This window comes from Cynara cardunculus, assembly GCF_001531365.2.
Source record: "Cynara cardunculus var. scolymus isolate 2C chromosome LG 7, CcrdV1, whole genome shotgun sequence".
NCBI classification, from domain to species: Eukaryota; Viridiplantae; Streptophyta; class Magnoliopsida; order Asterales; family Asteraceae; genus Cynara; species Cynara cardunculus.
This window is the reverse complement of record NC_037534.1, coordinates 14027546-14054004: the sequence shown is the minus strand read 5'-3', so window position 1 is coordinate 14054004 and position 26459 is coordinate 14027546. Positions and strand designations below refer to the sequence as shown.

The 26459-nt window shown below is 35.0% G+C and overlaps 1 protein-coding gene across 1 annotated transcript in view; it reads right to left on the bottom strand.

Moving 5' to 3' along the window:
• Positions 1–8671: 8671 nt before the first annotated feature.
• LOC112515211 overlaps positions 8672–26459 on the bottom strand; it is a 53140-nt gene continuing 35352 nt past the window's right edge. The window contains exons 6-7 of the mRNA XM_025121881.1: positions 9198–9205; positions 8672–8854 (exon numbers count right to left, since the gene is read on the bottom strand). Coding sequence (XP_024977649.1) covers positions 8672–8854; positions 9198–9205 — 191 coding nt within the window. The remainder of the gene's footprint in view (positions 8855–9197; positions 9206–26459) is intronic.

Below are 26459 nucleotides of genomic sequence, written 5' to 3'. Positions count from 1 at the left end.
TCAGCGATCAAAGGAAGCTTGCTTAGCATGATTGTTGTTGTCTTGTCCTTATGCACACAAAGGACAAACCCATACCCTTGCAAAAGTTAGTACGGTACGGAGCCGATTAGTCGACTCTTTGTCCACCAACTTTAAGCAACGATGTCTGCTAAAAATAGTGCTTTTGTACTATTCACTGTAACAAATGACAAGCCTTCCTCTTAAGGCTTGACACGCACTCTAAACCCTACCTTACTGCATTAAATGTTCATTTAATGCACTGGGTATAAATAGAAGTGTTTATTCTCCATGCAGAGTGCGCGCATCACTCTCCAACCTAATTCTTACTTCAAGCATCCTCTAGCTTAAGTAAAGGATCTTTCATATAGCTTTCTCTTTTCTGTGTTTGCTATAGCTTCATGTGTAACCAAAGATTGTTTAGATAAGTTTTTCTTTATCTTATCTTTCCGCAAACAGTCTTGTAAAATCTGTATTGATCTTCTCTATCAATATATATTTAAACCTTGTGTTTGTATTCATCCCCCCCTTCTACAAACTGTTTCTTATCTTGTAGACCCTTTCGGGACCAACACAAACTTTTGTTAATATTTTTACCAACACTTTGACATAAAGAACATGAATTTTCATCAAAAAATGAGTTCCATTTACTCATTTAAATTTTGTTTTTAAAACTAAAACTCAACAACTTAAAAACATAAAAATCGAACAACGAAAACACAAATATGAGACATGAGGCTACTGGGGTTTGATAGAGTACTTAAAAACGAAGTCATAGACATAAAAATCAAGAGATTTGGTTAAGAATYTCACCCAAAATCGGTGAAAAACCGAGATTTTCGATTCTAAACTTCAAACTCATATTTCTCTCTCAAAACTCAACGATTTTTCGAGCTACTTGAAACAAAACGTTCCTAAGCCAGAGCTCTACAATTTATATGCCAAGAGTTTTGGTTTATTAGTTGAAGAAATCGAACAAATCGCGAGTTTTAGGCTGATGGGTCGTTTTCTCCAAACAGTTATATACTTTTGGCAAAACAGGTCCCTCAACTTTGAAAAAGATGACATTTTCTTCCCTGAAATTTCTGATATTGACAACTAAACCCCTCCTGATGTGGTATATCACATTTTTGGTACAATAATTAAAAGAAAACAATTTTATTTTATTTTTCTTTTTGTCTTTTTTTTCATTATTTATTTAAGATTTTGTACAATTATTTCATTTAGTTTATTATGTAAATATTTTAACACTTCAAATAAATTAAAAAAAATATTTAAAGGCTCATATAATATTATATATTAAAAAAATGGGTTTTACAAGTGAGGAAAAGGAGTTCGAGCACAACAAAACAATCCTCTCCTTGAATTTAACGATGGCCACAATTTATTATCTGATAATGGTTCCTAGGATCGATCCATACGCCCTCTATTCGAACAATACATAATCAAGTCCACCTTTAAGGACTATAAAAATGAGGACGCCATGATCGTTTTAGTCACCATGGAAACATCTCAATACCAGTGCCCCCGAATATTGAGTTTATAGTAAAATGGTTCAATATAGATGCAATCAAACAAGTCAAGTGATCAAAATGATCCATGTTCCAAATAAGAATGTATATCATATTTCACAAAAAAAAAAAAAAACAAAAGCTCAATAGCAATTGATGAGCACAATGAGAATTTGGAACCAATATATTCGGATTAGGAAGCCTTATACAAATGGCTATTCCCGTGTCAAATGAGATATGAAATCCGTACCTTAACCGAATTTGACCATTAATGCACGATGAAACGAAAATTCACGATCAAGTTTGAATTGTCTACGTGCCTAACGAATGCATAAACGAGTTACTATTTACAAAGCATAGAAACCATACCATAACTATTCTAATAAAATTACTTTGGTCTTAACGTACTTAAAAAGCGTAGATTTCAAGATGGACAGCCGAATACGAATTGAAAACTCAAACGTAAAACTTAGCCTTATTCTCTTTCGATCCAACCGCTTCCGACCCTCTTATTTCTAAGCATTTTTACCCTACTTAGAGACCAATTCAAATTATATTTTCTAAATGAAAGTTGTAGGCTGGCATCATTCGAGTTTATTGGTTTTAGAATCATCTCATTTGGATCATCCATCTATTTTATATGAATTTTACAAAACTGTAGATTAATCCCGAATATAGTGCAATCAGCCTAAAAACACACTGTTTCGAGCCACTTAGAACCATAACGGGATTTTAGATCCTTCATTAAAGTTGTAGTATACAGTAAGATCTTTCTAACTACAAAATATGAGCTTATTCCGACTTACGGTTTGTGAGTTATACACTGTCAAATTACGAGAGTTGCATTGTCGGTAAAATTTGATTCCGCAATTCCCGACTAACTTTTATGATCCAACTTCCATGATTCACTACATTTACAAGCTATAAACATACTTCAACATACTAAACAGTAAAACAAGTCCAATGGTCGCTAACCTATGTTTAATCATGCATTTTTACTCTTTTCGACATTTAACCGAACAATTGGTGTGCGGTTAAACATATACCCTCAATCTAACCATATTGAAACTATAATCTACCCTTTTTATTTTCATATCAATTTAACTAGTTCTAACATTATAAGCATCAAATATATTATAATTTTAATAACATCAATCCGTAAACTTAGACATAAACATAATTTATAAACCGCTTTCAAGAACCCTAACATAAACACCATAATGAAAATGAATGAAATTTATACTTTTAAGAAGGGTTCGTAGAGTGGATTCCAAATATATATTTGTTACCTTGATTCCCTTAGTAACTTGACGTGAAATTAAGAAAGAAGACGAGAGTTAGGGAGAGAGACGAGAGAAGAGACGGTGATGAAAACCGCCTTCTCATGCATACATGTGTGTGTGTGTATATATATATATAGAGGAGCGTTCAAATAAAAACCTGCTCTATTTGTATAAACCGTGTAAACCAATCTCATCCATCCATTTCCTTGATCAATGGCCAAGATTAGTTTACTTTATTTTAGGAAATTAAAAAAATATATATATTAAAATTTTATTTTATTTCAACAGTAAAGGCAAAAATGGTAAACAAAATTTAACATTTGGTAACATCCTTCTCGATATTAATGACACTATTTTCATTTTTTAAAGCAATATATTATTTTTAACTTTAAATCATATTCATCAATAAAACATATCAAATAAAAAATGAATATAACACACCATATTCAATCATATGGAGTGAATTGAATTACATTATATGAACGAAATTGGTTTCAAAATTTAATCAACAGACTAATCCACATAATACTGATCATATTTCGTAATTTTCATTATACTGGTAGATGGATCCGTAAAAGTTTATAATACAACATGAAATTGTTTCACTTATACAACCATTTCACTTATCAGGCTCAATACTGCCATGAACCAGTTTCACTTTCATGAAAACTATTTCATGTTCAGTAATTTTCTTATTTCACCACCGATTTGATGAAATCATTCTTTTAGTCCTTACAATCTTGAAGATTCTGGAGCAGATTACAATCTTCAAGATTATGTAGCAGATTAATATCATTTACCCGTTTTCATCATGCACTTCGTTCATGACGAGCGAAATACAAAATGGCTCAACTACACCATCAATGCAACGAGTTCACCATGAAAATGTTTCAGTTCACATAATTTATTTGCATCAAGACCCGGTTTCACGTTCATGAAACCTGTTTCATTTTCTTTTTCGTAATTTATTTTCAAAATGCACCGGTTTCATGTTCCTTTTCATCAACAAAATGGATCAACTACACCATCAATGCAACAGTTTTACCATAAAAATGTTTTGGTTCACCTAATTTATTTGCAACATGAACCGGTTTCACGTTCATGAAACCTGTTTCATTTTCCTTTTCATAATTTTTTTTCAAAATGCACCGGTTTCATTTTGCTTCTCATAAAAAAAAAAGAATTAACATCATCAATGCAACGAGTTCACCATAAAAATGTTTCGGTTCACCTAATTTTTTTGCAACATGAACCGGTTTCACGTTCATGAAACTTGTTTCATTTTTGTGGATTTTTTTTGTTCATCTACGTTTTGATGATTTCATTCTATAATTCAGTTGTTTCATCAAGACACGTTTCCTGATTATAACTCATAACAATATATGAAATCCAAATTTTTAATATTTTAATATAATTAAATATTTAAATGTTACCATTTATACAATTTTCTTAATATAAGATTTATTAATAACTTCCATATTTAATAGAAAATATTGTAAATGATCGAAATACCCTTATTGATTAAATTTAATTAGAAAAAAAGGAATTTTCCTATTGGTCGAAATTGGTTACACGGTTTCTTAGAAATGCACGGTTTTCATTTGAACGTGCCCCTATATGTATATATATATATATGTATATATATATATATCTATATATATATGTATATATATATGTATATATATATATATCTATATATATATGTATATATATATAGGGGCTGGTTCAAATGCTAACCAAGATTATCGTGTTAACTTTGTTAACCGATCTTAGCTGTTAATTTGAATAATAAACGGTTGTGATTTAATGATATGTAAAAATTAATTATTAAATTAATATTTTCAATTAACATATGTGAACAAAATGTCAAATGGTATTTAGGTAAAAACTAATCTATCTTTGATACACGAGTTGTCAGACATATGAACAACTTGTGTATATCCTCAAAACACATCAAAGAAAAAAGATTAGACATATGAACAACATGTGAACCGTATGAACATCTTTTGTATATTCAGGAGCCAACTCTGTTATATGTACATGAACATGTACGAAGCTTCTGTTCACATGAATTACAGATACTGTTCATATTCATGTGATGTGATTGTGCGTATATATCGATGTGAACATCTATTACCTTTGATATGTGTTTTTTTAAACGAATTCAAATGTCATACTAATCACTTACCAATAGGAATGCTTTGATCATTTTCTTCATTATCGGAATTCAAATTCCGAATGTAGTCGTAGACGATTTTAACTTTGTCATTTCTATTGTTGTCGATCTGTTTTACAATATGTTTATTCATATTATTACTCGGACGATATGAAAATCTTTTACACTTACGGAAACAATATCATTATATGGAGAACATCATTTGTAAATTATGATCATGAACACRTATGAAATCAAATACAATATTACATCATGATCAATTAGTGAGATTTTTTAGATTTGTAACTCCCAATTAATTATTTGGGAGTTACATAAATGTCAAATTACCTAATTACCCTTGTATTTAATATATGAGTTACATTTGAACATAAAGAAAAGGTAGATTATGATTGGTTGATCTTGGTTAAGCATAGTTAACATAAATTTCTTGGTTAGTATTTGAACCAAAGCTCATATATATATATATAACAATTTGGCGGTTTCAACCCTTCAAGTCTAGATTTTCAACTCTACGCCAAATATAAGTATAAACTCAAATTTGACACAAAACTAGTTTGAGGTACAAGTTGGTATAACATAGGGCACAAATATGTTATGCACAATTCTACCAAAAATTCACTTAACCCAATTTGTACGAGTTAACGGAACACTGATATTGTAATCCTCCCCTCCTAAAAAGAATATTTTGTCCTCGAAATTTAGATAGGATTAGAGAACTTACATGACTTGAAGAGATAACAGTACTCCTTTCGCATAGATTCCTCCGTTTCTCATGTGGCTTCTCGCTCGAAATGATTTCGCCATAACACTTTAACGAACGGTATTGACCTTCGTCGCATTTGTCTCTCTTCTCGACTAATTATCGCCTCTGGCTCTTCAATATAAGAGAGATCTTTTTCAAATTTGTCCAACGGATAATCAATCACATGGAGAGGGTGATAATGATATCCACGGAGCGACGAGATATAGAAAATGTTATGAATATGTGACAGTTGGGGAGGTAACGCTAGGCAATACGCCACCTCTCCAACCCATTCAAGTATTTCGAAAGGTCCAATATATCTCGGACTAAGTTTACCTTTAATTCCAAACCTACGAATACCTCGTAACGGTGAAACTTTTAGGAAGAAATGATCACCCGTTTGAAACTCTAAATGTTTTCAATGCTTCCCAACTTAACTTTTCTGCCGAGATTGAGCCTCTTTCATTTTCTGTCTTGTGATCTCGACTTGTTTAGTAGTAATCTGGAAAAGTTTGGGTCCTTCAATAGCTCGTTTCCCCACTTCATTTCAACATATCGGTGTTCTACATCTCCGACTATATAAAGCCTCGTCTAGGCCCATGCCTATACTAGCTTGCCAACTATTGTTATACGCGAATTCCACAAGATATAAATACTCGTCCCAACTACCAGACTACTCAAGAGCACAAGCCCGTAACATATCTTCTAGAGTTTGAATAGTTCGTTCAGTTTGATCATCTGTTTGTGGATGAGAAGCTGAACTCATAGTCAATCGCGTACCCCAAGCCTGGTGAAGACTTTTCCAGAATCGAGAAGTGAATCGGGATGTCGGTTTGATGTGATAGAAACTGGCATGCCATGCAACCTCATTATTTCCAGCTGGAATAGATCAAACAGTTTAGTAACAGGGTACGTCTCCTGTATAGGTAGGAAATGAGCTGATTTTGTCAAACGGTCAACTACTACCCATATAGCATGATGTAGTCTATGAGTTTTCGGCAATCTTGTCACAAAATTCATAGAGATATGTTCCCATTTCCAAACTGGAATCTCTAATGGTTGTAATAATCCGCTAGCCCATAGATGTTCAATCTTCACTTTCTGGCAAGTAAGGCAATTTGCCATGTATTCCGCTATATCTCGTTTCATACCGTTCCACCAAAAGTACTGTTTTAGATCTCGGTACATCTTAGTGGATCCGGGATGAATCGAGAACAGTGAATTATGGGCTTCACTCATAACTGCTTCTTTGAGTTTAGAATTGTCAAGTACACAAAGTCTATTAGAAAACCAAATAATACCTTTATCATCAACTCGAAAATCAGATTGTGAATCATCTTTAGCCTTTTGTAAGATAGCCCAAAGGTTTCCATCCTCTTGTTGAGCCTTTTTGATTCGAGATACAAGAGCTAGTTTAACCGTGAGACTATCCAAAACTTCATTTCTACAATGATAACACAAAGTAATACCCATACGTTCTATATCCAAAGCAATATGGGATTGAACGGTTAAAGACGATATGTTACCAATGCTTTTACGGCCAAGGGCATCCGCGAATATATTAGCTTTGCCTGGATGATATTGAGTTTGGACATCGCACTCCTTAAGAAGTTTGAGCCACCATTGTTGATGCATATTCAACTCTTTTTGCGTGAAGATGTACTTTAAGCTTTTATGATCAGTAAAGATATTACAAGTCTCTTCGTACAGATAATTACTCCATATTTTGAGTGCAAAAATGACTGCTGCCAACTCAATATCATGAGTAGGGTAGTTTACTTCATAAGGTTTGAGGTGGCGAGAAGCATATGCAATCACTTTGTTGTGCTGCATTAGAACACAACCAAGACCACTTTTAGAATCATCACTATAAACCTGAAAACCTCCCGATCCAGATGGCAATGCAAGAACAGGCGTTGTAATAAATCTCTTTGTCAGTTCTTCAAAAATCTTTTCCTGTTCTTTACCCCAAACAAATTCAAATTCTTTTCGAAGATGTTTAGTCATAGGGAGCGCGATCTGGGAAAAGTTTTCAACGAACCGTCGATAGTAACCTGCCAAACCTAGGAAACTTCGGACTTCAGAAACATTTGTTGGTTTTGGCCAGTTAGTGATGGCCTCAACCTTTGCAGGATCGACTTTAATGCCTTCGCCAGAGATAATGTGGCCCAAAAATGCCACTTGATGCAACCAAAATTTACATTTAGAAAACTTGGCATACCACTTCTTATTTTGAAGAGTTTCTAAAGTAATACGCAAATGAGTTTCGTGATCTTCTTTCGACTTTGAATATATGAGAATATCGTCAATAAAAACGATAACAAAGTCGTCCAAATAATTTTGAAATCCCGGTTCATAAGATTCATAAAAACTGCTGGAGCATTAGTTAACCTGAATGACATAACAATGAATTCATAATGACCATATCGAGTAGGGAATGCAGTCGTAGGAATATCTTGATCTCTGATTCAGAATTGGTGATATCCAGACCTTAAGTCAATCTTAGAAAAATACTTTGCTCCTTGGAGTTGATCAAAGAGATCGTCTATACGGGGTAAGAAATATTTATTACGTACCATGATCCGATTTAGTTCACGATAGTCAATACAAAACCGCATCGGTCCGTCTTTCTTTTTAACGAATAGGACTGGTGCATCCATGGAGATACACTGGGTCGAATGAAACCCCGATTAGAAAGATCTTCAAGTTGTTCCTTAAGTTCTTTTATTTTGGTTAGAACAATATGATATGGAGCTTTTGAGATAGGAGCAGATCTCGGAACAAGATCAATTGTAAATTCAATTTCCATTTCCGGAAAAACCCCTGGAAGTTCATATGGAAAGACATCTTGAAATTGATTAACAACATGAATATCTTCAAGTTTATGGCATACCTCTTCGGGATCTTGTAGTGAAGCTAGAAACCCTTCACATGCTTGCCATACCATTGCTTTAACATTTACTTATGAGATAACACGAGTCCCTTTCTCAGGTAAAACACCCTGGAACACATATTCGGGTTCATTAACGTCACCGAAGACGATTTGTTTGACTTTGCAGTCGATAGTCACTCGATGTTTAGACAACCAATCCATGCCAAGGATGATATCAAAGTGATCCATTTTCATTGGTAGTAAAGTAACTTCCTGAATTCGATCGCCAATAAATAACAATCAGTTTGGGAATTGACCAAGTATACATACTAGATTCCAAATTGTTAACATGCATAAGGCTTAGGATAGTTCTATCTTAGCTCTATCCATTCCTCATAGATCAAACCTAAATTGTACTACAGAATCATAACATATAGCTTTGATACCAAAACTTGTAACATTCTTGTCCCACATGGTAAAAGAAGGGAGATGCCACAATTGGTTTAAAAAAAAATCAACGTGCATTATATAAAACAGAGCATCTAATAATTTACCAAAAAATAATTATATAACCACAAACGGAGATAACATGTCTCAGAATACGATTCCAAAATACCAGTATATCTACATTAGTCATCAAAAATTAACAAAAGTATGACGTAATAAGTTATCTTCAATATTGTCATCTCCGTAGCTCTCACCCCAAAATCCCTGCTAAGTCATGTACCTGCCTAGGACAAGAAAATCTCGGCTGAGCTTAATGCTCAGTGAACAGATAATAATAACTAAACAATGGATATGAGATAACAAGTTCAAAAACAATTTATAACGCAAAGTGATAATCCAAAAGAAAGTCAAAATGCCCCAAAATCATGTCAAGGGTCCGAAGCAAACCGCATCACGAGGACGTGTTGTTCTCAAAGGACGATCTCTCCGTTCAGGCATAAGTGAGGAAAGGGGTGCAAGCACAACACAACAATCCTCTTCGTGGATTTAACCACAGCCATAATTTATTATCCGACAACGGTTACTAGGCTCGATCCATACACCCTCTATTCAACCGGTACATAATCAAGTCCACCTTTAAGGACAAAAATGAGGACGCCATGATCGTTTTAGTCACCATGGAAACATCTCAATACCGGTGCCCCYRAATATTGAGTCTATAGTAAAATGGTTCAATATAGATGCAATCAAACAAGTCAAGTGATCAAAATGATCCATGTTCCAAATAAGAATGTACATCATATTTCGAAAGGAAACAAAAGCTCAATAGCAATTGATGAGCACAATGAGAATTTGGAACCAATTTATTTGGATTACGAAGCCTTATACAAATGACTATCCACGTGTCAAGTGAGATATGAAATCCGTATCTTAACTAAATTTGACCATTAACACACGATCAAACGGAAATTCATGATCAAGTTTGACTTGTCCGCGTGCCTAACGAATGCATGAACGAGTTACAATTTACAAAGCATAGAAACCATAACATAAGAATTCTAATAAAATTAGTTAGGTCTTAATGTAATTAAACAACGTAGATCTCAAGAAGGACAGTCAAATACGAATTGAAAACTTAAACGTAAAACTTAGCCTTATTTTTTTTCGATAGAACCGCTTCTGTCCATCTTATTTCTAAGCATTTTTACCCTACTTAAAGACCAATCCAAATTATATTTTTTCTAAATGAATGTTGTAGGTTGGTATCATGCGTGTCTATTAGTTTTGGAATCATCTCATTTGGATCATCCATCTATTTTATATGAATTTTACAAAACTGAGATTAATCCTGAATATAGTGCAAACAGCCTAAAAAACACAGTGTTTCGGGCCACTTAGAGCCATAACTGGATTTTCAACTCTTCATTAAAGTTGTAGTATACAGTAAGATCTTTCTAAATACAAAATACGAACTTATTCTGACTTACGGTTTGTGAGTTATACACTGACAAATTACGGGAGTTGCATTGTCCGTAAAATTCGATTATGCAATTCCCGACTAACTTTTATGATCCAACTTCCATGATTTGCTACATTTACATTCTATAAACATACTTCAACATACAAAACAGTAAAACAAGTCCAATGGTCGCTAACCTAAGCTTAATCATACATTTGTACTATTTTCGACATTTAACCGAACAATTGATGTGCAGTTAAACATATACCCTCAATCTCACCATATTGAAAGTACAATCTACCGTTTTTATTTCCAAATCAATTTAAAATAATTCTAGCATTCTAAGCATCAAATATATCATAATCAAATATTTCATAATTTTAACAACATCAATCTGTAAACTTAGACATAAACATAATTTATAAACCGCTCTCAAGAACCCTAACATAAACACCATAATGAAAATGAATGAAATTTATACCTTTAAGAAGGGTTCGGAGAGTGAATTCCAAATATATATTTGTTACCCTCATTCCCTTAGTAACTTGACGTGAAATTTAGAGAGAAGACGAGAGTTTTAGAGAGAGACGAGAGAAGAGACTGTGATGAAAACCACCTTCTCATGCATACATGTGTATATATATATATTTATTTTTATTTAATTATATATATATATATATATATATATATAAGTTTAACCATTTGGCGGTTTTAACCCTTCAATTCTAGATTCTCAACTCTACACCAAATATAAGTATAAACTCAACTTTTGACACAAAACTAGTTTGAGGTACAAGTTGGTATAGCATAGGGTACAAATATGTTATGCACAATTCTACCAAAATTCATTTAACCCAATTTATACGAGTTAACGGAACACTGATATTATAAAATTAGTGTCATAGTATGTAAAGAGTAAACTCATAAAGTTACAGGTCTAAGGATTAAAGTCTAAGGGTCTGTTTGTTAGCAGCTTAATGAGCTTAATGGGACTAACAACTTACTTGCTTAGGTATAGCTTAATGATATAGAAAGTCACTTGTCCAGTAATCTTCTTAAGCTTTATGTAGAAAACCAAGGTTTTCTTGTTCCAAATATGTCTCTCCGAATTAAAAAACATGCTCCTTACATCTATGAAACAACTCTCCTAAACAGAAACTGTTACAACATATACCAACAGATTAAGTAATATAGACAACTTTATTCATATAGAACTTAATAAAAAACCAACCAAACGATCCCTAAATCTAATGCGGTAATGCCAAACCTCAAAGTAAAGAACAGGCAAACAAATAATGATAAATTTTAAATTCACAATTTATGTTACTATGCATTGCAAAGAATAAGTTCCCTATAATTAAGGCAATATCACAATATGTTGTTATTGCTACGTAGCGTGCTCCAGCGATGTGCTAATGTGCATTGCAAATTTCAATTTCCAAATATTTCAATATGCAAGAGGAGACTCATTATCAAAATGACAAAAGCCCTTAGCCTTAGCCTAGTAGGTCTGTAACCCACACAACCATATAAGTCACAATTTTATAATAATCAATTAGAAATGTAGATTCTTTTTTTTTTGTAAAAAGAATTAAAGATTCATGAATCATAATATGACTCACATAACAACTCAACAAATTCAATCAACATTAGAAATTTGCCATTCGGGATTTCCATCTTTGATTTTTTGAATCTAGTTTCATGATTGTTTATTCGGCTGAAAATGGAACTCTATGCCTTGAAAATTGAAACAGTTGAACTTTGAAGAACAATGGAAATCAAATTGAGTTCTTGGAATGATGGCGTTAACCGGTTGATGATGCACATTCAATATCCATCACTACCATATCTTGGGCATGTTTTTATAGTTAAAGCCCAATTGTCCAATTCCTAAATTATTAAACCCAAAATTAGTAATATACTGCAACTTGATGCCCCTTTAGGATTTGATGCCCTATGCGGTCGCACGGGCTGCACGTGGCCAGGGTTGAACCTGAATATAAGTTTAGTCCCTTTAGTTCCAAAATATTTTAGAACACCCTTCTATTTTAAAAAAAAATTGTAACCAAACAATTTAAAAGATAAAGAACTTAAATGTTGCTAGAGGTACCCTTCGGACCTAAGAACTCTAGGAGACGACACCCTTACCTGATTTACAACAACTATCTCGTTAGCTTCGGATTTTTGTTATATATTGGTGTCTAAATTTTTAAAGGCACACTTATAAATAACCGGGTGCCCCCATTTACCATCTCATTTTTTTTTCTCTTGTGATAATCGAGTGAGCGGGTGCACAGGACCCCACTTAACCCTTAATAAGTCTGTCACTGTCACACTTGTGTGACATTGAGTTAGGTTTGTCAAATTGTATTAAACTAAGATTTTACAGCAAATTTGTAACTTGAATCACCAAGATAACTATGGTTTTCTTCTACTAAATATCCAAGTAGAGACATAAGGTGAAAGACCAAGTGCATTTGAAATCCAACAACCAATCAAATCATTTTGAAGCATTAGATGAGTTGATGGACAAACCCTTTCTCCAGAATCCTAATGTTCCTATTGGAACCATAACATTGGTCGTTATATGATAAATGAAGGTAGAAATTAACTTCTTTAATTGGGATTATGTACATGTTAATATTTTTTTGTCGAATATAAAAACTGAGTTTACTCAAATATCTTTGTGGTTCATGTAAACTCTAAAATCTAAAATATGTTCAAACTAACACCATTAAGCATCAAGCTCATGCATATTTAGTCATACCAACATAGCCCCACCGATTTTTTGTCGATCAGAGCATCCAACAACACAACCCAATTCTACTTGACTAAGCCCATGCTTGTCCAAGGACGAAGTTTGCTTTACCCAACCTCCTTTTTTATAGCAAGGCATAAAGTCCCAAACTGAGTTTCAAGGTACATTAAATATTCATACACTATGAATGTAAAGTGTCAATATTTATCAAACAAAATATGTCAGATACATATTTATTAACAATGATGCCACTTGTTGGGTTCAAGTATGTGTGTTAAAGATTGTATTCAAGTTCTCCATTCTTTACATGCTTTGTAATAGATTAGTTTAAAGCTTTCCTTAGTATAAATAGGAGTTTACTTTGTAATTGTCATTAGCAAGTCATTAACATTTCTGTCATTCCAGATTAACTGTAATCTCTCTCTCAAGCAATACAAGACATTTGGTTATCATATTCTCTCTCTTCATCTCATTCTTATCGTTCTTGAAGATCTTGATCAGTTGTGTGTGAATTTGGACATATCACAACTAGAAACAAACAATAATGACAAACAAGACACTAAACCTTCATAGTTTATAACAAACTTAAACAAAAATATAATCTTGTTGATTATGTTTAGGTAAGTCTTTACAAAATATGAAGTATAAATTAGCCAAAATATATCCATTCCTTCTTTTTGACAAGGAACTTGTTTTTATATTTACTATAAACAAAGAACCTAAGTTATCATGGCCAAAAGAAGCTACATTATCAAACTTTTATTGATGCATACAAGTTATATGAAAATCTTTATCATCTTAACTAATATTTGTTATATTAGGATTATGTGTACACATCCTATCCAACGGTACATCCGCCATTAGTCTTTCTCTACTTTTACATTCATGTACAATATTTTTCTATATTCATGTTCGTATACAATAGTAATTCAGTTTTTAATAGATCTCCACTTTACTTGCTTTCTCTTTTTGCTCTAGCATCAAATACACATGCTGTGATAACCGGGTTCTAGTTATTACCCAAGATATTTATTATGTGAATTAATTGTGTATGTGGATACATGCTTACATGGGTTTAAATACGTGAGTATGTGTATTTTTATGCATATGGATATATGTATATTACAAAAGTGCTTATATATATATACAAGTGAGGTTATGCATTCATGTAAAGTATGTGTGTGCATGAAAATTTTATACATGCATGGGTAATTTGTGTATGCATAYATATGGGTAAGGCTGGTAGCCGACTTTCCATATTTGGAAAGTATAAATAGGGGAAAAGGGTTATCAGGCAAAAGTTCTTGTTTCATTTTGGAAATTTTGAGAGCAATTAAGAAGTGTGTTGTCCGGATATTCAAGAAGTTTTGCCATCTTCTTCAAATCTGAGTTCTTACTTAAAGGTGAGTGATTCCTAAAAAATACTATTTTAAAGGCTTTGATTATTACCATAGAAAGAACTGTGTATTATTCTTAAAAAAACCGGTTTTATGCAATTTGGGTTTATTCGAACAAGGGGTGATCGGGTTAAGTGTAAACCGGGCAAGGCTTGTCCGGATTACTCTTAAACCGGATAGGAGTTATCCGATTTATCTATAAATCGCTTAAGTGTTGTGCGATTTATGGTGTTAGTGAGAATTTGAACTATGAAAACTGGACAAAGGTTTTGAACGGAGTAGGAATACGACCCAGCATTGTGCGGTTTAGTCATAAATCGCTCAAAGGTTATGCAGACTTGTTATAAATCAGACAAGTGTATTCTCCGAATTGCCTTAATCGCACATGAGTCATGCGGTTTAGTTTTAAATCGATTAAGGTCATGCGATTTAGTCTTTAATCGACCATGTGTTGTCCGGATTAGTAAATCGGACAAAACAGACAAGTGTTGTCCGGATTGTATATCCGGATAACATGTCCGGGTGGCTTATATTTGATAGTTTTTAAGTGTTGAATAATTTAGACATTTATATAATTTAAGAATGTCTATTATTGGGTTTAACTATGGAATTACGAAAAAGGGTATTTTATATCTTTTTAAATAAAAAGATATGTTCCAACCAAGCGTGGTGACATGAGTCTGTTTTGGTATGGAACTGGACTTTGTAAACTATTTCTACCAAGCGTGGTGACGTAAGTCTGTTTTGGTACGAAACTTATTTTAAGATGTAGTTCCCTCATACGTGGTGACTTTTGTCTGTTCTGGCTTGGAACTGGGAATGGGTACTTTTAGACATGGTGACTTATGTCTGTTCTGATAAGTGGCCCTGTTTTGATGAAGGAATAAGGGTGGCATATTAAAGAGATGTGTACTTGGAATAAGGGTGGCATTGTCGTATGTGGATATTATTATAACTCTTATTATTGTTACTAATTGGATTTAATAACTTTGAGTCATCATTTCTTTGTGACTTGATGAATTAGAGATGTTATTCTTATTAGAAATAATAATTTAGATGTTATTGAGAAGGGGAAAATGGTTTGTCATAAAGGGCAAGTATTGCCTTAAGACTTTCCGTTAATATTTACAAAGGAATGGTCTGATCATTCAAAGAAGTTTTGGTTACAATATTTTTTTCATATTAGGAACGTTGGATCTTTAAGTAGATGTATTTTATTAATAGAACTGAGGTTCTTGAGTATATCCTATTATATATGTCATTGAGAACTGCATTATTTGATTGTATTGCAAATATTCCTAATCAAAGATGTTTTATTATATTTTGGTGTTTATCACCCTGCATTTTGCAAAGAAAGGATTCAGTCACTAGACCCTTCTGGTCTAACCTTCATTTTCTGTCTTTAAAATATGCGATGCAGGAATGGCAGGGTCCAGGGATAATAAGGGGAAAAGGAAAATATGATTATTTTCCTAACCTGTTATCTGCTTTTGAAGATCTGTTTAAGATTGCTTATTTTTAAGATACATGTTGTATTACATGTGTTAGTATAGGATTTGTCTTGGAATTTTTCATATGTAGATTTTCTACATATAAGAATTCGTGTACTAGTGGGACCATCTGATGTAAACTATGTTTCTATGTAATGAAATATGTATTATATGCAAATGTGGTATTTGGGGGTGTTACAGAAGTGGTATCAGAGCCTTAGTTTAAGAGATTTAGGTATTCAAAGCATGATGTCTAGACATAAACTGTCATTTGCTTGATAAGAATCCCGGACATAATTAGTATCACTAGAATAAGATATAATGGGTTAAAGAGGGCAGTATGTAAGGTGAATTCGAATTACAAATSGCCAGTGTAATTATGAATTTACAGGTACATATCTATACTCGGATACCATATTATATTTGGGAATATGAATACGTGATATTTAATACTAAAATATCTGCAGATGTCTAGTCGATCACGAAGATCAGAAAGAATTGCCTGCCCTGAATCTGAAGAAAGGGAGGAATCTCCTGTTAATCCACCAACCTATGCTTCAAGGAGTAGAGGTCGTGGAAGGGGTAGGGGTAGAGGTCGAGGAAGGAGTCAGATTCCTGAGAGAAGTCAGGTCGAGATTCGTCCTGATCAAGGGGAATCTATTTCTGGGAATGCTCATCAAGAATAGAGGCAACAACCTGAGTTTATAACAAGAGATATTTTGGCCGAAGAAATGGGGAAACTGAGAGAAACTTTGATATCCATTATGGGACTGCCAGCTAGAGTAGAAACCGAGCGAGTTGGAATTAATCCTTCTGTTTCTTCAGCAGGTAGCAATAATCGGGGAGGGGATATAAAGATGTTTCTGACATGTAAACCTCCGACCTTTTCAGGAGAAAGAAATCCAGTAAAAGCAATGTACTAGATAAAAGAAATTGAATCAATGTTCAATACTAGTAGATGTCCTGAAGAAGATAAGGTTAGATTTGCAATATATATGCTCAAATCTAATGCCTTATATTGGTGGGATGTGGAGTCCTCGGCACAACCAAATATACTGCAAACCATGTCTTGGGAAGAATTTGTGAATAAATTCAAAACACAATTTTGTCCTACGACAGCAGTAAGACAGATGGAAGAAGATTTTCTTAAGTTGGAACAAGGGAATAAATTTGTGCGGGATTATATCGAGAAATTCATTGAGTATTCTCGTTTTGTGGAACATTACGTATCTTCAGAATCCCGAAAGGTAGAAAGGTATATTTGGGGTCTGAAACTTTAGATTCGGGAGTTTGTGATTGCTATGAACCCTGATACTTTCTCTTTAGCCGTCAATGCTGCCGAAGTTATTGAAAGAAATAATAATCGGCAAGGTGAAGAGAAAATAATAGACAAAAGAAAGTGGGAGGGGTCTTCAGTCAGTTTTCGAAGACCCAAGTTTATTAAAACAGATACCGTGCTCCACAACCGCCACCTATTAGGACTTGTCCATGGTGTCAGCAGGTGCATCAAGGGAATTGTCCATCTGAACCAAATAGATGCTATCGTTGTGGGGAGGCAGGACATTTGTCAAGGGATTGCACTACACCCAAAAGGTGTTTTCAGTGCAATTCATCTAACCACATCCGACCAAATTGTCCACAATTGAGAGCTCCTCATTTGACAATGGGAGGAAATGCTCCCAATAATCGTGGAAGGCCTAGTGCACCAAGGGGAGGCCAGAGTGGAGCTAGAGGTAGATCCTTCCAAATGACAAAGACCGAGGCAAAAGCAACCCCAGATGTGGTAACAGGTACCTTTCTTTTGGATTCTATATGTGCTAAGGTGTTGTTTGATTCCGATGCAAACTTTTCGTTTGTGTCACCATCATTTGCTCAATCTGCATGCTTGAATTTTGTGCTCCTAGATGACGAGTTAGTAGTTGACACAGCTAATAGTTAGGAATCTGTTACTAAAGTATTCGATAATTGTATTATTGCTATTGAGGGGTGTGAATTACCGATTCGACAGTTTCCTATGCCAATGAAAGAGTTTGATATAGTGGTGAGTATGGACTGGTTGACAGAGCATCAGGACAGTATTATTTGTAATAAGAAGATGATTAGAATTACTCTGCCAGATCAAGGAACAGCTATTATTTATGGTGATCGTCAAGATCGTCATACTAGTTTACTAACTGCGATAAAAGCCCGAAAGTCTATTCGGAAGGGATGTCAGGGGTGTTTAGCATATGTTATTGATTCAAAGAAAGAAAAAGGGAAGCATGAATTGATTCCAATCGTTAATGAATACCCAGAAGTCTTTTCAGAGGATTTGTCTGGTTTACCGCCAGACCTGGTTATCGAATTCTAAATTGATCTTATACCAGGGGCAACACCAGTAGCCAAGGCGCCGTATCGATTGGCTCCGTCAGAATTAAAAGAATTGGTTACTCAATTGAAGGACTTAACTGATAAAGGATTCATCCGACCTAGCACATCACCTTGGGGTGCACCGGTCTTATTTGTCAAGAAGAAAGATGGATCTATGCGAATGTATATAGACTATCGAGAATTGAATAAATTGACAATCAAGAACAAGTATCCTCTGCCAAGGATTGATGACTTGTTTGATCAACTGGTAGGAGCAAGTTATTTTTCCAAGATTGATTCAAGGTCAGGGTATCATCAGCTTAAAATCAGGGAGGAAGACGTTGCTACAACAGTTTTTCGGACCAGGTACGGGCATCATGAATTCTTAGTTATGCCATTCGGCTTAACTAATGCGCCTGCAGCCTTCATGGATTTGATGAATAGGGTACGCAAGGAATATCTTGATAAATTCGTTATTGTATTTACTGATGATATTCTTATATACTCTAAGACCGAAGAAGAGCACGCGGAACATCTTCGTCTGATACTGGAATTGTTAAAAAGAGAAAAACGGTATGCCAATTTGTCCAAGTGTGAGTTCTGGTTAAGGAAAGTTCAATTCTTGGGTCACGTTATCTTAAAAGCAAGGGTGAAAGTAGATCCAGCCAAAATAGAAGCAGTTGAAAAATGGGAAGCTCCAAAGACTTCTTCTAAAGTCCGAAGCTTTTTGGGATTAGCAGGCTACTATCGTAAGTTCATTCAGGACTTTTCTAAGATAGTCGTGCCATTGACCAAATTGACTCTGAAAAATGTCAAATTTCACTGGGAGGAAGAACAACAAGTAGCCTTCCAACTGCTGAAAGATCATCTCTGCAGTGCACAGGTGTTGACCCTACCTGATGGATCAAAAGATTTTGTGGTATACAGTGATGCTTCAAAATTGGGATTAGGATGTGTTCTGATGCAAAGAGGAAAGGTGATTTCTTATGCATCAAGACAATTGAAGGATCATGAGAAGCGGTATCCGACTCATGATATGGAGTTAGCCGTGGTGGTATTTGCGCTAAAAATCTGGAGTCATTATCTTCTGGGAACAAAGTGCCAGATTTATACTGATCACAAGAGTTTACAGCATCTGTTCAGCCAAAAAGATTTAAATATTCGACAGCGTCGGTGGATTGAACATGTTAATGATTATGATTGTGAAATCCTCTACCACCCAGGAAAAGACAACGTAGTAGCTGACGCTTTGAGTAGAAAAAGAAAGGAGTGGGACTATTAAAACTGTAGCAATGAGAATAAGTTTAGTCCCTGATATCTATAAAGAGATTCTGAGATGTTAGAAGGAAGCTATGAAGGAAGATCTTGTTAAATCAGAAAGGTTGGGTAAGATGATTTCAACCTAGGAAACAAATGACAAAGGAATTATGTGCTTTCAATGACGAATTTGGGTACCAAGTTTTGGGGATGTCCGGAAAGTCATTTTTAATGAAAGCCATAAGTCCCGATACTCTATTCATCCAGGTACCAATAAGATGTTCAGGGATTTGAAATCTTTTTATTGGTGGCCCGGATTAAAGAAAGATATAACTAGATATGTGGAACAGTGTTTAACGTGTCTACAGGTTAAGATCGAGCATCAGAAACCGTACGGAAGTCTTCAATATTTGGAGATCCCTGTGTGGAAATGGGATCACTTTACGATGGATTTCGTCATGAGTGAAATTCCCAAAATCATACAAACATGATTAAGATCTTTAAGAAATAAGATGAAGAGAGAGTAGATCACCAAAAGTCACTTGATTGATTGAGAGAGAAATTACAAGGCTAATTTCATACTACAATTGCTAATGACTTGCTTAATGACAATTACAAAAGAAATTACTATTTATACTAAGGAAGGAATAAAACTACACTATTACAAAACATGTAAAATATGGAGAACTTGAATACAACAATAACGCTTATACTCGAACCCAACATTCTCCCCTTTTGGATTCAAGTTCAGACTCTTGAAAATTTTGTTTTTCTAAGTCCAAGAATTTTCTCTAACCTCCTTAGAGCGTTCTTGTATTGAATCTTCTTCTCGAGCAGATTTATGGCATTGATCAACATATATCTTTCTTTAGAACTCATTCTCTCTGACTCTACAGCTCTGTCGTTATTCACCCTTTTCAAGTCAAGCGCCCGTCTTATCAGCCTTATTGTACCATCTGAATACTTGTTCAACTCACGGAATCTCATAAATTTCTTCACTTGAAGCTGAGCAAAGTATATGACTCCGAACTCTGGCTTTTCAAGAATCATGTAGACTGGATAAGCATCAATATCTTCTAAGTCTTGATCAGGTCTTTTCAGGTTGATGATTCTTTGGTTGTCTTCAAGACCCATCTGAACATCTATAACCATAGCCAGCTTTACATGACACCGCATATATCTTTTAATAGCATCAAGAGCAACCAGAGCTCCCTCTTTCCTGTTAGTCATGTTTCTGATCTCAAAGTACATATACTCTAAATCTTCCAAATATAAGCCTGAGAAATCAGCTTCACTAATCTCCAGATTTGTCCATCTTGTCTAGTCACAGTGAAGACCGGATACCAGATTCTCAGAAGTCTTTGAGCATCGATCTGTTTGATTGTGACAACCCGATGTTTGATACGAACTTCACTAATAGGCAGGCGCTTAGCTTTCAAAAAGTGTTTGTACTCTATATGATAATCTTTGGTTTCCCGGTAGATACCATGGATTTTATCACCGCTCAGAGCCTTACGGTGACGGAGAAAAATTCCAAAGTAGATGTCTTCCAAGTACGGCTCTCGGATCCTTTCTCTATCATATCCTGGAAAATTCGCTCGAATGTGAAATGGTACATAATTCTTTGTGAAAATTTCTGTAGGATCAACAGGTTCTCTAGGAGCAGAGATGTCTGATACATCAGTTACATCTGCAGTGGAGGATTTTGGAATAGTCTGACGGTCATCTTGAATAGGAAAAACTGGATCTTCATCATTTATGTTGTCTTCAAAGTCAAAGTAAAGCCCAGTTGACTCGTCAATATTATCAATGTCCTCTCCAAAATCTTGCTCTCCACCCAGCACAGTAGAAAATACATCATTGAACCTACATTGGCAGACAAGTCCAATAACAACCTTGTCCCTACTGTGAAGTCCGCTGGCTTTTCAACCATTGGCTCAATCATAGGACTCGTCTCCATTTCTTCTTCATCTTCTATAATAATAGCCTCAATTATTCTTTCCCGAACAGACTCCGGGGCAGAAGCTTCAGCAATCACATCTTGAGCAGTTGGCTCACTTTCAACCCTTGCAGCTTGTTCAGACATCTCAGCCACTCTCTGTCACTTCCTCTCCCCCTCATGATGATCTGGATCATCCGGATCATCATGCCTTCTTTTATGAGAGGTGGCCTGAGATCTGCACATCTCTTCTAAAGTAGACACCCGTTCAACAAGGGCATCCATTGAGCTTTTAAGATCTTGGGTTTTGGATGTGATTAACTTGCTAACTTTTATGAAGCTAGAAGTAACCACATCTTGAAAGGCCAAAAACTCTAAGGCTCTAACGAAAGGGTTAACATCCAACTGTTGTCTTAAGAGCCCAACCAAGTCTGCATCTTCAGCGTCAGGATTTGGAGATGCCATCAATTTGCATACAACAGCGATTTAAGTTCATCCATCGTTTGCTCTTGTACCGACGGCTCAGGTACAGGTGGTGGTGATGGCGCAGACGGTTGCTCTTCCATGACTTGTTTTTTCCCCTTCAGAAGTCTTTTCAGACTTGCGATCTGTGCATCCATATTTTCTTGAACAGCCTTTACGACGCCGTCCAAATACTCCCGTGACACAAAGTCTAGTAAGCTAACACCTGGATCACTTAGATTACCAGTTGAATAAACTGTTGTGCCTACGTTCAATGTTGGCATGATGGTAGCATTGGTAGGACTTCCGACCTGTCCTTGTGAAATGTCAAATGACACCACTCTGGTCGTTCCAGCAAGTTCACTAAGAATTGCACTTGGAGCAACAGATGCTCTAGACTCATGTGTACCTATGTGTATCGGCGCTAGACTCGAGGTGCACAGAATCGATGTCGTAGGCTGGGGCAGCGGCCTACTTGTTTCAATAACTACGTTCTCCGAATGAGAAGTAGTTAGCGGATGTGTTATATCCCCGTGTTTAATTGAAACAACTGGTTGTTGAGAACCAATTGAGTGGATGGGTGGGGTGTGCATTTGCATAGCTGGGCTAGCTATGTCTTGTTCAATACCAACATTCAACGAATGAATATCGATAGTAGATGTGGGTGCCGGGCTATGTGTTTCGGTTAGATAAGGAGCATGATATTCTTTTTGTGCTCCACTCACACCCTCACCATGTTCTTCTTCGTCCCTTTCACACATCCTCTCAACATTTTCAACTGTATCTCCCTCATCTTCAACACCTACTAGAATACGATCATATTCATCAAATTGAGCTCCATATTCTTCAACATCAAACGACAATGAATGTAGACTTGGACAAGTCTGTTGAGCAGGAATTTCTGGAAATATGTCATTAATATCATTAACCAATGTTCCGACTGGAACATTCTGTGAATGAATGGTTTGAGCATTATTATCAGCATCATCATCATCATTATTGTCATTATCCCCATCATGATCACCAAGACCCGCCTGATTATCAGTTTCAGTATCTTCCAAACTAGAAGAAGTTGTGGAAGTTGAAGTACTATTAGTTGAAGTACTTTGCTGATAAGACGCTCCCCCCTCCGGTTCACCCCTCTCTATTACATTTTCTCTCAGCATATTGCCCTGTTCAGGTAACCCCTGTTCCTGAACTCTATAATCTATATCTAACGTTTCTCGCTCAACTGAGGCATGGGGTGATCCCTGGGTAAGTTCAACCGGTTCTAGTTGAACTATAGGATCTATAACTCTCCTATAGTCTATCACACATTGAGCAGTCTGATCAGCTATGGCAAAAAGCTCTGGTGGTATTTCCATAATAGAATCCAAGTCCTTAACCACTGTATGCAGCCGAATTCTAGACATAATGAATGTCGGCCCTTTTTCAGCATTGAATCTGGCCGAAATGTCTTCATTCACATTCATCATCGCCTTTATGATTAATTGCAGAAATCTTTGGAAGGGCACGAATTTTCTGGCTTTATAAGGAAAACGCTTTGCGTTCACAAGCTCCACAAATTCATTCCAAATAACTAGGGCATAGTCATAATTGGACGAGAAGACTATCCCGTGAATTTTTTTTAGGAAAGCAGTACTTCAAGTATCTATCCCCACAGTCTTGGACGTCAGACATCTATTTAGGATGGAGAATAACATATGCCAGATAGATGGTAGAAAACGTCTTTTGAACTGTGTCGGATTAGATAACTCTGTCGAATATCCCAACCTTTTGATGTCTAGGCACAATTGGTTATCTGTTACAAATTCTTCATATCCAGTAGAATCTGGTCTGGGAAGTCGGAGAATCCTTCTTAAACGTTTCAATGTCAGACGGCTGACATATTCATCCACTGCTCCTTCAAAATAGAGTGTGTCGTCGTCTTTTACCAGTGTAAATGTACTCCAAAACTGTTGTAAGTACACCATTAGGACATGTGTATTGGCTGACAAGGAGTAAGCTATAAAGTGTCCTCTCAAGATTTCTGGAATTATTTGGTATTCAGCAGGAATATCAAAGTTAAAGGCATGGTTATTTGGCTTTATTTCGAGATATTTGAATTGGGGAAAAAGTGTTTCAGATGGTATGGGTTGGTTAGACGGGTTTGGTATGTTATCAGATCTGACCGAGGGAATATGATATTCCTCGTCAGATTGATGTTGAATATCCGCCATTTACCTGTAAACAATCTAAAATATTAGAACCTATATTATTCAATAAATTCAATCAACTGAAAGTAAAAAAAAATTAAGACAAAATTTTTTTTATCTCAAAAGAAAATTGAATTAAAAAAAATACTAAAAAAAATTTGTAAAATAAAATAAAAAAAATCTATACTAACAAAAAAAAATTAAACTAAAACCTAAACATAAAAAAAATAACACATAAGAAATCTAAAAGAAAAAAAAAATTAACTAAAAAAAATTCACCAGACTCCAAATCCGGTCAACAAAGAAAGAAAAAAAAATTCTAAGTCTAATTTCCTAATCCGGACAACATCAACCGGATTAAGGTTGATCGGAGTTTTCTCCGGTCACCTTCTCCGGTGAGAAGTTCGGTCAAAACCAATAAAATTTCTAAAAATCAAAATGAAATAGAAATAACCAAAAACAACCCTAAAAAAATAAAATCCAAAAAGAAACAACGATATTCTGAGATTAGTCTGATTTTTATTATTCAACAAATTGGTTCAAATTAGATTCAAAGATTTTCGATTCAGTCCAATAATCCAAAAAAAATTGTTCATCAAGTCCATCGTAAAGGTATAAACAGTAGTCGACAAGATCAAACAATCATAAACCTTGAGTAGAAAAAGGATGAAATAGAGTAGAGATTCAAAGAACTTTGAGTGATTAACCAGGTTGAACAGCCGGAGACGAAGATGAATAGTAATAGGAGTAAAAAGTGAAAAGTAAAAATGAGTCGATTATTTATAGTCAAAGTCAAAAACCGTTCAAATTCTAAGCCCCTCAAGGGTTGTCCGAATTAGAATAAAACGGTCAAGAGGTATCCGATTTATGGATTAAGAATCAACTAAGTGTTTATCCGGACAATAAATCGCTCAAGGCGTAGACAATTTAGAAGAATATCGGTCAAGACTTGTCCGGTTTAAGAATAAATCGCTCAAGGTAGAAGACTAAATCGCTCAAAAGAAAGATTAAATCGCTCATGAAATTAACGATTTAAGGACTTGAAAGAATAAAAGAATCAAGCGATTCAAGAATCCGGTCAAATCAAACAAGCGATTTAATAATCCGCTCAATCCCTTGTAGAGCATATCTAACCTTATTCGGATAAGAGTTTATCATATAGCCTTTTGTCCGAATTAGTCTAAATCGGACAACTGTTGTCCGAATTTGTAATAAATCGGACAAGTGTTGTCCGGATTAGACTAAATCGATCAAACACTTATATTTCTAAACACTACATCTTTCAAAAATTAGATAATACTCAAAATACCTGTAAGAAAAATATAAACTGTTAGTTCAATACAAATAAAATTCATTCCCCCTTAAAATATGATCAGATATTCAAAAAACAGATAAAATTCCACACTCCCCCTCAAATATAGATTCCCACGATCAAGAAATTTAAAATCAGATAGAAAAATTGAAACACTAACTTCTATTTATGAAATACAGATATTTGACTAAATGAATTTGAATTAAATACAATTCAATGAGTTGAACTGTTTTTAATAAAATTCAAATTTTTAAATTTAACATACCTAATTTAGATACAAGAAAGTTGAAGCGTTTTTCATCTAAGGCTTTCGTAAAAAAGTCAGCTAATTGAAATTCTGTATTTACAAAATACAGTTCAATGGTTCCTTTTTCTACAAGATCTTTAATAAAATGATACCGGATATCTATATGCTTGGTTTTAGTGTGTTGAACAAGATTACATGAAATTGCAATAACATATTCTGAGCTGTGCTGCATCCATAGCACTTGAGAACAGCAGCTTGCAGCAACTACATATTCTGCTTCGGTAGTGGAAATGGAAACGCAGTTTTGTTTCTTTGATGCCCAACTGACTAACTTGTCTCCTAAAAACTGTAGATGTCCTGTTGTACTTTTCCTGTCCAACATACAGCCTGCATAGTCTGCATCTGAATAAGYTGTCAGTTCAAAACTAGTATCCTTGGGATACCAGAGTCCAAGATTAGCAGTCCCTTTAAGATATCGGAAAATGCGCTTAACGGCATTGAGATGGGACTCCTTTGGATTAGACTNATGGGACTCCTTTGGATTAGACTGATATCTGGCACAAAGA